This window comes from Gallinula chloropus (genome assembly GCF_964237585.1).
Source record: "Gallinula chloropus genome assembly, chromosome: 2".
NCBI classification, from domain to species: Eukaryota; Metazoa; Chordata; class Aves; order Gruiformes; family Rallidae; genus Gallinula; species Gallinula chloropus.
Genome location: NC_140086.1, coordinates 14,994,636 through 15,009,585, shown reverse-complemented (window position 1 = coordinate 15,009,585; position 14,950 = coordinate 14,994,636). Strand labels below are relative to the sequence as shown.

Below are 14,950 nucleotides of genomic sequence, written 5' to 3'. Positions count from 1 at the left end.
TAAGAATTATACAATTACTGGCAACATGGGGTAATTTCTCCCATAGTGCAAGTACAGATCCACACGTCGTCTTGCTTAGGTTAACATAAGGATGTCAGATGTAAATTCTTTATCCTCTGCTGGACTATAAAGAGATTTTTTTTTCCTGCTGTCCAGACCCAGAGCATGTCACAGATCTGCGTGCTAATAAACACAAGGCAGAGGTATATTTATTATCATGTGAGTTCTCTCCTAGGCAAACACTTTAAAAAAACCCAGGTCATGACTTGACCAGTCATGCAGAAAAACAATCATCAAACAAAAAAGAATTCTTGAGGTGCAATGAAAGGAGGTCTGCAAGGGAGTCCTGCGTGGATGATTAACCTGATTCTGACTTGTCAAAGGAGCATAATCATAGAATCATAGAATCATAGAATGGCATGGGTTGGAAGGGACCCCAAGGATCATAGAGCTCCAACCCCCCTGCCACAGGCAGGGCCACCAACCTCAGGCCTGGATCTACACAAGGTTGCCCAGGGCCCCATCCAACCTGGCCTTGAACACCTCCAGGGATGGGGCATCCACTACTTCTCTGAGCAGCCTGTTCCAGCACCTCACCACTCTTTTGGTAAAAAATCATTCAGGTTTTTTATGTTAACCAGGCATGCTCTACAAAGTGTAATGCTGGCTAAATGACAGTTTGTCAAAATCCATGGGAAAGTGAAAAAAAACAACCAAAACATCTTGTTTTGTATGCTAGAATTTTCCCTGCTCCCATGAATGTGAGCAAGAAACTCATGAATGTCTTTGAATACCACCTGTGGAACATTTTATCTTCCACCTGTGCCTGAAAAGGTAGACAACATCAAAATTATTTCTCACTAAAAGAAAAGCAGCTGTAATTTTAGAAGTGGGCAAATACCATGAACAACACATATTGCTGTATCTTATTTGCTAGGAGAAACTCCAGAGGAGCGTTTATATTGAGTATTCTTTTATGTACCTCCACAGTATTAAAGAGACCTGTGACTGCTGATGAGCTTCTGGTGCCTGGAGCCCCATATGTAAGGAAAACTTTTACGGTATGTCTCTAGTTTTTTATTTTCTGCATGTTCTATGTATAAGGTAATCCAAACAGACTTTTTCTGATGGATAATTAGGGCTTATTTGCATTTGCTGAGGTTTGTACTTTAAAATCCCAAACCCTGTTATCAGTACTTCCACACATTTTAGGTCTGATTTGGCACTTGTTTATCCTGTCCTTATGCCAATGACTTAAATGGAGTGTAAAATTACATAAAGCCAATAACACCAGTGTTATACAAACTCATCTAGACTCTGTGTTTCTGGTAGTACTCACACTGCAGGAAGGGACTACCTACCCAAACTGAAGTTTTCTACTTAGGACTTTCTAGACTGTGGCAGGACATAAACTTTGATTTGTGTTCACTATAAGAGAAAGCCTGTCTGTAAAGACATTCTTTAACCTAGTCATTGGAAGCATTGGTTTTTACAGCCTCTTAGGTCAACAAAAAGAGTTCGTTAAAAACAAATGGACTCGTTTGGATCGAACCTTTCCCATGTGTGATTCAGCAGCCTGTACACAATGTCTTTTACTCTATGTTGGAAGTGTAGAGATACTGAAATTATGTCTTGAACCTTTTAGGCATTATGTCACCAAGCTGCCTGAAGGCAATCACCTCCTCCTTTTCTTTCTCCAGATCGTCGGGGACGCGGTGGGCTGGGGCTTTGTGGTGCGAGGGAGCAAGCCCTGCCACATCCAGGCTGTGGACCCCAGCGGGCCAGCAGCTGCGGCTGGGATGAAGGTGGGTTTTCTTACTGGGAAAGTCATTTTGTGGAGACATTTGTGCTGCTCTGTGAAGGTCTTGAGCTGCCTGTACTTGGGGAGGGAGAGGTGCTTTTGAGCATCTTTGTCTGTTTCAGGCATTTGTGCCCAGTGAATTCTGCTGCCTTTCACCATCCTCCCGTGTCTTTTCTTCTTTCCCTGAGATGCTTCAAGTTCTTTTTCCACATGAAACTCATTTATCCTTTCCAAGTTGCGTTCTTTGTCCTTTCCCTTTTATGTTTGGGTTTCATATTTTTTGTTGTTGGTTGGGTGCTTTCGGTGGTAGCAGTGCTTTGGGTTTTTGGGTGGGTCTTTTTTTGTATTTTCACCTTTTTCCAACTCTGCACTATTTTAGCTTCTCTCTTGACTTTGCAATTTATGTGGTTGCTGGTATGCAACTTCTGGACAAGAGGCCAAGTCAGACGCCTACTCAAAGTGAAGCTGACTTAACACATTGTTCCCTGTAAAGCAGTTTGGGTTCAAGACATTTTGTAAAGAGGAATGTGTGATACTTCCATATTTCATAAAGAGTTGAAACACTTTCATATGTGATTTAAGAATACATACAAACTCCACAGGAAGCCTTTTGTACTGCTAATGCGGAGCCTGCTGACTTACCTGCAGTTTGGATCACATCCTGCATATATCTGTGAATTAATCACTGTCTTGTACTGTGGGAAAAACAAAGGAAAGCATTATGTACAGGTAAAAGAAAGGGAAACTAGCTGCTGCACCTACTGAAATGTCCAGGCTGGGCCAGACAGAAAGGTTAAATTATCAGCTTAGCTCATGTTTTATTGTGTGGTAACAACACAGATGAAGGTTTCAGATGTGTTCCATATGCAGCACAGCTTTCCACGAATTTTGTCCTGCTTTCTGATTTGTTTCTCTTTCCCATCATGCTCACCCCAGCTGTCTCTCACCCTTATATTCACACCCACCAAGCTGGAGGCAGTGTGTGCTGCCACAGCGCAAGGGATGTTCATCCTGCCCATCCCAGGATGCCAGACCTGCTGTGGCACCCTCCTTAGCAAATGCACCACTGGGGTTTCACCTCTCCAGCTGCTGGGGTTTTGTTTTTTGGCTTTTGTTTGATTTGGTTTTGGGTGTGTTTTTGTTTTAAATGAATGTTGCAAGGACATACTTCCTTTGAAACACTGACTTTTTTTGAATCCAGGCAGGCAAACCCATGGGAGGGGGGAATGGCAGCTGCAGAGCATGTTGGTGCGTGCAGCACCCTGACACATCCTGCTGGCAAACAGCTTGATTCATGAGGGACCTGGAATTCTTTATGCACTTCATACAATACCTACGTACAATATGCAGTTACAAGTTTTACATGAAGAGTGTAATTTACAAATAATAATCCTGTCAAAAATTTAAAACACTTAAATTTTAAAATAGTGAATTTATTCATGTTCTAGATCCTGAACTTGGGAGGTTGGTACTTTGCAGTGGCTTTTACTCTCTGGATATAGCAGCTAGCAATAAAGTCGATCTATTCTGAAACCTGACTTGTAAAAATAACACAGTGGTGTCATATGTATAATCTCAGAGATTTCACTTCTGCACTCAGCAGCTTAGAGATGAATATAGTGGGGCTTTGGGTTGTTCTTACTTTTGGTTTCATGCTGACAGCCCTGTGACTACACCCTGGGGTGTTAGGTTCTTTCATATTTCACCTCTGCAACTGGTTTTACGTGCCAAATGATGTTGTTGTGTCTTCCTTGCGCTCATGTACACTGATGGGGTTAATGAGGTTTACCTGAACCATTCAGGATGTAAGAATGTAAAACCCTCTGCTGTCCTGAAGGGAGAAAACAGCATTTTCAACAATGAAACTGGGTTATATTGCCTACAGTTTGCACAGAGGACAGATCTGATTATTTGCAAAGGTGCTATCTTTATATAACATCACTTTTCAAAGCAGAATTGCACGTAAAACATTATGGCCATGTATTAGCAGAGTCTGTGTTTAGACACGAAAATTGGTGCTCCATTTTCAGAAATGCTGAATACCTTTATCTCCTGGTGAAGAAAAGCCAGTTTTCTTTGAAAACAGGGGGTTTTGTTGAGGTATTCCCACAGCAAGAGGTATGTAAATCACAGTGCAGTACTTGAAATTTAAAAAAAAATCTGTGTCACTTAATCCATCTGTTTGCAGAATTCTTCAATCTCGCAGATTTAAAGGAGTCATATGACAGGCTTTAGATGACAGCTCCTTGAAAATAAACCTTCCCCTGTGTGGAAGCTGCAGGAGAGGCACTTTGAAAATAGACTCTTGGGCACGGTAACTTCTGGTGGGCTGGTGCAAGAGGCTTTTGTCTGCCAGTGTTGCTCTGAGTGCTACACCAAAGAAGCGCTAACAAGGAAAGTTGGCTATGATGAAAAGGGCAAGAATTTGAAGAAGAGCCAAGACTTGGCGTTGCAGTTTGTAGAAAAGTTCTTGGCAGTAGCAGCAGGGTTTTTCCTCCTAAGGAGATGTATCCAGCGTAATCGGGTATGGAAGTGTCTTTATTTGAAAAGCCTGAGATTTTGCACTTACCTCTCTTGGAGAGGACTATACTCTCATCTCTGCATTACACTGGACAAATTTGTGCAAGAGGATTGCTGCCTACAGTCTCATTGTAGGACCCCACTCTGTGCACTTAAAACTCTTCTGTGTATTATATAAATCAGTAAGGATTATAGGTTTAGCCTACCTGGAGGATTTTGCAGGATCTTGCTTTCAGTCTGACCTTGGCTGGGTTCCTGGCCTGCCCTAAAGCACTTGGGAGTCTGAGGAGAAATCTCAATGAGCCTGGGACAGAGCTCAGGCCACACGCAGTGACTGTGTGGTGGGCACAGTACTGGGCAGCGGGGACGCATGGCGCTCTGTTGCACACGCACACCTCTGCAAGGCAGCCCTTGCCATCTCATTATACATCCTCCTCTGGAGTAGCTTTTAATTTAATTCTAAGAAAATCCCTGATGGCATGGTCCGTGGAAGAGACGTAAGAGGGCGTTTAGGATTTTGGCTTCAAGTCTTCTTCTGGGGCTGCTAAGTAAGGTTACCACTTACAGCCTGAGGTTTCAAGTATGAAGCTGAGCAAGTAATTTAATAAATCTCTTTTCAAATAGCTTTACTAAAGTGTTTTTAGACATGTTTTGTTGAAGTGCGGTTGCCTGTGACAGCCTTGCGAAGAGCATGGTGCTGTGAGCACGTTAACACGTGGGAGCTGGAGGCGACACGGGTCTATGAAAGGAGTCAGTGTTGCGATGAGTACTTCTGAGTTATTTGCAGCTCTGTTTTGCTGACTGCTGTCGTCAGCACTTGAAGACAGGAGCAGCAGGATTTTGAAGTTCCTAGGTTGCTTTAATATTCAGTATTGACTGACTGGCTGCAAAGTTCAGGTCTCTGTGTGTGACACTGTTAAATATTTCCAGTTCTTGTCAGGAAAATGCTTAACCCCTTTTTTTTTAGCATTTTATTCTGCAAGTTTATTTCTGGTTTTAAGGTACAAGTATTCTTTGTGAAGTTACACAACTTGATTTCAAAATAGTGACTTAATCTATGCATCACACCTTTTTTACTGTGACATCATCACAACAATGTTTACCTTACTGTGAGGCTTGAGAAAGAAGCAAATTAATCACTTATTTTACTGCTCTCTCTCTTGGCTGGAGAAATCGGCGCCCAGCTCTAACCCTTGAGGAATGCCAGGGAGTATCTGATTCCTTAAACTCATTTTGAGCAAATGACTATATGTACCCGTTGTACCTCAGGTCTTTGTACCGTATAAATTGCCAGCGGCCCTGAAACTTTTCTACCTCTTTCTGATTCTTTCCATGAGTAGCAGGGAGTTTGGGATCCACTTATGGTCACTCATACCAAGCCCTTCTGTTGTGAGCCCTGCCTGGGCATTACAGTGTGCAGCCAGGATCAGTTCAGCGTTGTTCTGCTCTCCTTCTGATCTTTAAATCTGGCACAGGGAGGAGGTCAGCCTCATAATTCTTCTGCTTGTGCCATCATCTTTGGCATTGACAAATTATTATTTCAGGTCTGTGTTCTCGAATGATTTCACTAGCAGAAGAAGAGCCAAGTCACAAGTGTAATTGAGTAGCCACTGTTTCATGGAGCAGATTGCTGTCAGGTCCACTGAGGTCATCAAGCCCAATCTCCCTTCATCAAAGGAACCTAAGTACCATCAGATTAGCCCACAGAGTCCGAATACTGCCATGGTCATGAAATATTACAGGCTTGTAACATGAAGGACTGAAAGCTGTGCATTATAAGGTGCCAAGCAGGGGAAAAAGCAACCCAAGACATGTCATGGCCGAGGAATCGCCAGTGTCCTCAGTTCCTGCAATAGGAAGAATCTGAACTGTGAAATTCTCGGGAGGTTGAACATAGACCGTGGTGCAGAGAAATGCAAAGCCCACTCCACAGTCCTCGCCAGTTTGACCTCCAAACCAGCGATTGCTTCACTGTTTGACAAGCAAGATAAAAGTCCTGAATAAAATAAATGATTCCCCCAGGAAAAAGGTCCCATTTATGGCTGTGGCCAATCTCCAATTTTTTACAGGATAGTGGGAAAAGTAGAGAAGCTAAAGGCAGCCCAGTGGGAACTTAAAGGCTGGGATTTATATTATATAAATAAGGGACTACAAACATATCTCCATTTAACCCTTTTCATGAAGCTTAGGGAAGGGAAGTTCCCTTACTGTTTTGTGCTGGGACTCTAAGTCTTTAAAGGACTGAGGAGATGCTTCAGTGCTAATTGAAGGTATCCAAAGGGTACTTTCACTATCTCATGTGCCTGAGCTTTAAAAGAGAAGATGAAGTAGGTTTGGATAAATATTTATACTGCGCACTAGCATATGGTGTTGCTGAAGCAGATGCAATTCAGTCTTAGCATTCTTATCTTATACCAACATGTTACTGATTGTAGAATAGCATAAATTACTCGAGTTGCCATCTGTTTTTAATTACAGCATGAAAACACTGAGGCAGGTTGGTATTTTCCTTTAGCTGTGTTATCAGCTCACTTCTGGATTTGATAATTACATTAGAGTGAATTCAGAATGAATGTATTTGGTAATGTGAACACTCAAAAAAGTTGCTGACAAAGTGCTTTCATAGCTTGTCCATAAATAGAGAAACAGCAAAGCTGAACGCGCATAGCACTGCATGCGATGAATGCCACTACTGTAGGGCTTGAATAGAAACGTGTATATAAGTTTCAAACATGTCTCTGTGAGTGCCTCATTTTCTGATGGTATTTAAATATAAACTATAACATAAAGGTCCATTCTCCTCCACCAAAATTTGGAAGCAGTATTTGAGCAGCTATGACTTTAGAGAAATCTAATTTTAAGAAATCAGATTTGATATCTTACCATAAAATCAACTTTGGCTTTGCAAAACCAAAGAAAATTCAAGCAATTTGTAGCTCCATCTTTCATTTTATGCAATTATAACCAGAACCTTGGATTTTATGTGGTGCTCTCCACCACAGAGATTGGATCTAAGGAAGGTAGCCATTAGTTTTGAACATCTTGTAAGACATGCTTAAGGAAAGTGGTTGTCACATTAGGAAAAGGTAAGAGCATAGTAAGAACATTGTGGTCAACAGCTTGGTATGTTTTTTTTTTCTTTATGTAATCTTTAGCAGAAATCTTTCTAAAAGACTCTAAAGAAAAAATTAGTAAAGCAGCTGTGTTAGTCAGTAGCATGATGATTCAAGAGGAGTTGGGAGATCAAATATTTGTGAATCTAAAAATACTCAACTCTGCCATCAACGTGAAAAATGGATTAGTGCTTGGTTGTCCTTGACAACTGCTTAACAGCACGTGCAACCGTCACCATGCTTTCCTGATTGATGCATGAATCCATTCCTGGGTATTCCTACTCTGTGCCTGCCTTCTCTTTTTGGTTTGTGGTTATCACTAGCTCACAGAGTTTTCTGGTGACAGCAGTGTTGCCTCTGTAAACTCTCTCAAAGTTTCCATTTCCAGTGGGTGTGTTTAATGAATCTCAATGACTAGTTTCCACATTTGTTAGAGTGAGTCTGTCACCACTTTTCAATAGGTTGGACCTACCCTAAAACCCCAGTACTCTAGCAATACTGGGATTATTGCCATCAAAATGATGATAATAACATAATTCTGTGAGTATTGGGAAGCAGGCTGCATCATATCTATGTCTTCTTGTCTGAGATTTTGTAAATTCATCATTTTCACCAACTAGGGGCTTCGCTTACTGAAGAACATGATTTTGGGAACTGCATTGTGTGTCATTGCCAGAACTTTGTCTGGTTGCCAAAAGGAGACAAGGTTTGGCAAATATTACCTTTGCTTTCATTACAGAATGCTACTAGTGCAACAACAGAGTCCTCAGGGCCTTGATCTCGCTTTGCATTAGCACAGTGTCTCTAGGTTGATGGAAATCATAAAATGTTTTCTCAGCTGCCTCCCTTTCCACTCCTCTTCGTGAATCTTGGTGCAGCATTGGATGAACTACGAATCACTTTCTCTTCTGCCCCTTTACTGCACCAGCTACTCAGTCTGCTTTATTCCTCTTCCATAGTGGAAGCCCTATCATTTTTGAACCATTCTGAGTTGCAGGAGACTGTCTTAGAGTCACTGTACCAGTGGCCTTTAGGTGGAACCTGTCCCATGGTAGTGGCACAGAGGACACAATTTGCATTTGGATTCTCTTCTTTACTCTGTCACAAGCCCTCTGTACAGCTACATTGACCATTTTCCTACCAGAATACACAGATATTCTCTGTGGGATTAGACAGATGGAAAATGCCAACAAATCTGACCGAATGGAAACGTTTGATGAATAGATCCATTTTGGTACCAGTACAGAATCAGAATCACAGAATCACAGAATTACAAGGTTGGAAGAGACCTTTGAAGATCATCGAGTCCAACCATTCCCATCCTATGCCAAACCATATCCCTAAGTACCTCATCTACCCTTTTTTTGAACACATCCAGGGATGGTGACTCAACCCCCTCCCTGGGCAGCCTGTTCCAGGCCCTGACAACTCTTTCAGTAATTTTTTTTTTTTTTTTTACAAATGAAATAGCCTCTAGGTTTGCTGACATGTCCTTATGTCTCGTGGGGCTGTGGTTCACGGTGCATGGCCTAGGTTTCCCAGTCTCAGAGAAACATGTAGGTCCAAATTTGCAGACTGGATCCACTGTTACGCTGCAGCAATGCTACAGTGGCACAGGCTCTGCTGAGCTTCCAGCTTCCTCCTCCTGATGACAAACTTGTGTTTGTTGTTAAGTCCAAATACTTTCTTAGTGACGTACCACACTGCCCAGTTTGTCACTGTTCTGGCACGACAGACTTTCTATTTCCTATACTATCGTATTCCAGTCTCTGCTAATCTTTACCAAAAGTCTCCTCTATATTATTCTGCTTTCCAGTAATAAATCATTAGAATGTGGGTATAGTGTTCTGGTTCTTTTAAAGCCATGATAAAGTTCCTATCTTCAGACATGTCAGAATGTCATCCTACATTCTTATTTTTTTGGTGGATCTCTGTTTTTCTCCTTGTTTCCTTGGTTTGCCTTGCTTCTTTCCCCACAGAGTTGTTTAAGGTTCAGTTTGTTCTGAAGACCCATCTTCCAAGGCTCCAGTACTCCTGTTGAAGTTGTTTTGGATGATTAAGTGAACTCCACCCTTGTGCAGATGGCTCTGAGTGGACAATCACCACCAAGTAGATGGGATGCGGGATTGCACTCACTTCAATGGGCTACGGGCTCCCGTTCTTCACAGTCAGTGGGCATAAAATCACCTAAAAAACATCACACTGCTTTATATTGGACTAGAGACTAGGTCCTTACTGTGGCTATCAGGGACTGTTGTAAAGAAATCAAAACTCTGCATGTGAAAAATCTTCCCTCTGAAGTATAAAAAATTGATCAACCTGCCACAAAAACATGGGAAAGATCTACTGTGATGTGGACGGGCAACAGAGCGCTCAAACGTCACTCCCGCAGGATGTAAGATGCAAACTGTACACACAAAAGCAAACAGAGAAAAAAAATCTTTTTCTGATTTTCAGAGCTGGCTTTGAACAACAGGATCCATGTTATTGGCCACAGAAAAGAATTAAGGCAGTGGGAATTCCTATGTGAAATATAAAAGGAGTGGGGTTAGCTTTTTGAGTATAAATTTCACCTTTAACAGTGAGTTTCCTTTTTCTCCCCTTAAATTTATAAGCCACAGGTTTAGCAAGGATTTGCCTGATTATCCTGCAGAACTGTATTACATTTCCAATAATTCTGTGTGATTTCTTTCTAAAGACTCTTTTAACAGAGAGAGAGTTTTACTGGGCAATAAAATAACTCATTTTTTTGCCATTATTTTTTTTTTCCTTTCTTTACAACAATTGAAACCTTATGCAAATACAGAATGTTTTGTAATACCTCAGAGCTCTCTTTTCTGCATTCACTGCAGTGTAGCTGACATTAGAATTGAACTTGTTTGTAGACTGGTCACCTAAAATGCTATTGGACAACAAGTGACCTACTGTGCTCGTATCTGTACCTCAGCTCCTTCTCATCAATAGCAAATACAATTCAGAAAGAAAAAAACTATTGCTCACAGTTTTGTAGTTGTAGGTCAATGTCTTTATTTTAAATTTAGTCACATCACTTTAAGGAAATGTAGATTTAAATATTGGTTTTGAGTAAGAGGAGTTTTACTGCGGGATAACCCGGATGTCTGAACACGCTCTATTTATGAAAGTGCTTTCTCAATTGTTTCTGAAGGCTTACAGCTGTAGCCATTCAGAAGGAGAGAAAGCAGTCTCGGTTTCAGCTGCGCTGTAAAACAGGGCTGTGCCTGTGTTTTGATACAGCTTCTAAATTCCAGAATGGTCTACAGGCCATTGAACGGCGAGATTTAGTGCCAGCCAGAACAGCTGGGATCTTACCCTTGCTCTAGCTTTTGGCTACTGCAGGTCACTCTTAGGTAGACCAGGCTTCCTAGGTTAGGACCATCATCCCAAAAACTTACCTACAGAATGGCTGAAATCTTAAAAGGATTATCCTCAGTGCCTGTGAAAAAGAAATCAGAGGTCAGCACAGCAAAAAGCTGCGTTTTGAACTGCTTTTGCTCTCAACTGAGGATGGAAAGCATTTTGTATTGTTAGGTTTAGCTGCAATGTCCATTTCTCTTGAAGCCTTGAAGGGGTGCTCAGATGCTCTTGGGTTTACAGCATTGTGCCTATTGCAGCTCTCTGCCCTGAGCCCTTCAGGGATGCTGCTGGTCCCCAGCTGCCTGCGTTACGGACCCTTCCCCGTGCTTTTGCCTGTCTTTTCTTGTTGCTGCTCAAGACACAAGCTGGCTTCCTTTCACAATATAAGTGCAACGATTCGGGAAACATGTTGCATTAAAGCCAAGGCTCTGTTTAGCTACTCAAACACATGGAAAAACAATTGCACTTTTGTCTGTGCAAACAGAGAGCAGCTGTTTGTCTCCAGTGGATCAGACTGTTCCTGCTCATTACAGTCTCGATACTGGAGGGTGCTGAGGGTGCCCTGTGTAGAGGTGACTGCCCTTGTAAGTCCCTTGTTTGGGCTGGTTTAGGGACTATTTTTGTGTAAGTAGTATGGAACCTAAACAAATTATATTTAGTTAGTCTAACCTAAGTATATTTGTCCTTGTAAGTAATCTGATGCAGAGGTTTTTAAGTTGGTCTTTATTAATTATGTCTGTTTTTCTTTCAGCAGCATTAGTTTAAGTATAGATATAGCAGAAAAAAAAAAAAAAACCAACCAAAAAACACTGAAAGGTCAACCTGAGCATAAATAGATGTTATTTCTAAGTGAAGACACCATATCGTTCTGCTCTTGGTGCAGTACTTCACCCAGAGCCACTGTCAGCCATTCGAGTTATTTAACATTTTCAGAGCTGTTCTGCAGTAAGTATCCCATTGCAGTACACAATAATATTACCATGGAGTTAAGCATGCAGCCACTGGTTTGCTTTCCTGATGTGGCCCAGCCCAGCTTGGCTTTACCTGTGGGTATTTCTCGCTGGGGCTTTGGTTAAGTCAGTCATTTTACACACCAGTTCCCAATCAGGGCCATGAGCAGCAGTGACCTATATTTCCCTATTCTGTATTTATGGAAGGTTTGCCTATCGAGGTATCGGGTCCTTATTACCCTCCAGGCATCTACAGATAACTTTATTTTACCTACATGAGTGTTTACGGCTTGCTGTGTCAGTGTTTGTCCTACCACTTAGCCAATGTGTTGAAGAACCTCTGCCACTGCGGAGATTAGACTTGCAAGCAGACCAAGAGCTCTCCATCCCAGAACAAGACTTGAATTCCCATTGATTACCATCAGTGTGGGGGAGGGGGGAGACACTATATCCAAGCTGATGATGAAGTCCTTACAGAATCTATGACTTAATGTTATATTATGTGAATTATTACGTTGTAGAAATATATACTAGTTTTTTAGATGTATTTGCTAGTTTTATAGTTTTATAGTTTTTATATTATGTTGTATAATTTCTGATTTTATTTTTTTTTAATTAGAGGCCTGTGAGATGAGTTAATTTAATATGAGATAATGTTAAAAATTCAGGTCCTTTCTAAAATTAAAAAGAAGTATATAATGAATGAAGTATGTAATGAAGCCCTGCTCAGGCAGGCCATCCATTCCAGACTGCAGCCACAGACCAAGATGGAGCGCCAGAATTACATGCTTATGTTTGTAATTTTGCAAGCGAACTGGTTTTCTCTGCTGTGTGCTCTACCACACTCTGCCAGTGCCCAGTTTCTAGCCTGCTGATGGGACCGTGAGCCAGTTTAAAACTGGTGTAAAGATGAACAAGAAATGTGTCCCACTAGAGAGAAAATGCTGTGTTTACGCAAGACCTGGATACTTGCCTACTCCCACACCACCCACTCCACAGCCAATTACACATTTGCTAGAGATATTTGCAGAGCTGAACACACAGCTGCAATTTATTCCGTTTCATCCAGTAACCTCAGTTATGTTGAAAAGGATGTTGCATGATTTTTTAACCTTCTGGAGACATGGGTTTGAATTGAAAGGTTCCAGCTTTCATTTACTCATTCTAACAAGATCGCATGGAAAAAAAAAAGGATAGAAGTCTAATTGGAAACAATAGCTTTAAGGACCTCAGGCTTTCATCTCTTTTCCTCATTCCAGCATGACAATGTAAAGCTTAGCAGAGTGGGAGCAAACGCTTCAGTGGTGCCCGCGTTTGCTCTTATTTAGGAGGTTAGTCTTCTGTCTTCGGCTCTTTGGTGGCAGCGCGTTCAGCAGCTCTCTGGGCTCTCTGCTGAGTGTGCGGATTCCTCTGCTCTACGGCTGGGGGTTACCTACTAAAACAGAAGAGTCACTGTATCAGCATAAGTGCAGGTTGTGTGCGTAAGGGTGTAAAAGAAGAAGTCGTGCAGGTGGCCTCTGCTCCACCATTGTTCTCTTGCCTCCATGCTGGTTCCTTCTATTCTCACATCCGTCTTGCCATTGATTTCACAGGGACTTTTAGTTATCTGAAAACTTAAGCTGCAGTTTACTGACCTGAATGGAAGCTCCTGCCAGAAAGGTTGATCCTGTCTTCACCTCCTTTTCATCTTCCTCTTTCCCTTTGCCTCCAATCAGATATATATCGTCTCCTTCCTCTGGTCAGGCACATCAGGGAACTTATTTTGCCTGGAGACTAGTCCTTTCATGTATTTATTTTTGCTGGCACAAGATTAAAAGCGAGTGGTGCCTGGCCTTGGTGCACTGCTCCCTGGAGCCAGCAGAAAGGGACAGGAGCACCCCTGGGGAGTGCAGGCACCACATCCTGCTATGAACCCTCCTCCCCTTTGGAGGAGGGTTGATAACCAGATCCACAGCGTCCCTGGAAATTCAGGGCGAGGGTATCCCTTTCTCTTGGTAGAAAGGTTGTGGGGTCCCAAATCAAGCTTCTGATCCACCTTTTAATAAACATTCCCTCCCTCCCCTCCACATTTCATTTGAAAGTAAGATTAGTTCTGTAATCCCTCAGGAGAGGGGAACCTCCTTCTCTGGTATTGTCACTTAATGTTTTGCGTACCAATCCGTGATGTGGTGTGTGAGGTGATGATGTGGCACTTACCTCAGGAGATTTATGGAAGAGAGGTGACCACCAGCAGGGCAGACCTGCGTGGTCACCCACTTGTAAATACCTTCTTGTCAAATGGTAACTGCAACGAGAAGCAGTGCCACTTTTTTTGTTCCTCTGTAACAAAGTAACAGCCTTAGATGGGAGAGTTTGCTTTCACCCATTCTTCAGCTCCTTCATATTTCATATTTAAATTCAATTTTTAAAATGATGTTTTGGTGTCCATGCTTGCTTGGGAGCACAGCGGTGCTCAGGAGGCCAGAATGGGAGCAGCGGTTCCCAGCATCCCCAGAGGAGCCGGGGGAATGTGAGGGAGTGGAAATCACATTGGAAGCATAACTCTTCCTTTAAAATGTTGGATGCTCGTCTGTCCCCTTTCTCCTTGCTGAAGGCTGCAAAGCTGTGTTTCAGATGTTCACAGATTCACAGAATTGTAGGGGTTGGAAGGGACCTCCAGAGATCATCATGTCCAATCCCCCTGCCAAAGCAGGTTCCCTAGAACTGTTATGTTCTTGTAGCACTTCAGCCTTCTCCAAATTTTGCTGGCATCTGTCAGCAAGACAAGGAAAGCCAAAGCAGCTACAGCACCTTTTTAAACAAGCAATGGTAAAGACTATCTTTTTTTTCCTTTACTTTTTCCTTCCCAGTTTCAGCAGTTCAGTAACCTTCAGGGGTGAGAGCTGCAGACATGCCGCAAGAATCAACCAGTAAATTCTTTAAGAACTGGCCCAGAGTTTTTGTTTTGTTTTAGTTTTGTTGTTTGGGTTTTTTTGTTGGTTTTTTGTTTTTTTAAGTATCTATGAAGTGGAAGAGCTATTTGTTGGGTATCCTGCTTAAGACACCTCCAGGTCACTGACAAACACAAAAGGTTAATCCTTCAGCCCCGATTCATGTGGGTACCTGTAAGGAAGGGTTCTTACTGACAGCATGGCCTGATGTTTAGTAGAAATCAGGATCTCTCAGGTCTTCTGTTCAGATTACACATAGAA

At 42.1% G+C, this 14,950-nt stretch overlaps 1 protein-coding gene across 3 annotated transcripts in view; it reads left to right on the top strand.

Moving 5' to 3' along the window:
• DEPTOR (DEP domain containing MTOR interacting protein) overlaps positions 1-14,950 on the top strand; it is a 75,353-nt gene that overhangs the window by 51,444 nt on the left and 8,959 nt on the right. The window contains exons 8-10 of one of the 3 annotated variants that reach the window (XM_084280054.1): positions 991-1,061; positions 1,701-1,805; positions 9,414-9,658. In XM_084280054.1, coding sequence (XP_084136180.1) covers positions 991-1,061; positions 1,701-1,805; positions 9,414-9,440 — 203 coding nt within the window. In that variant the 3' untranslated portion in view covers positions 9,441-9,658. Of the gene's footprint in view, positions 1-990; positions 1,062-1,700; positions 1,806-3,249; positions 3,334-9,413; positions 9,659-14,950 lie in introns of those variants that run through there. The other 2 variants (XM_084280053.1, XM_084280052.1) reach the window with 2 other exon arrangements.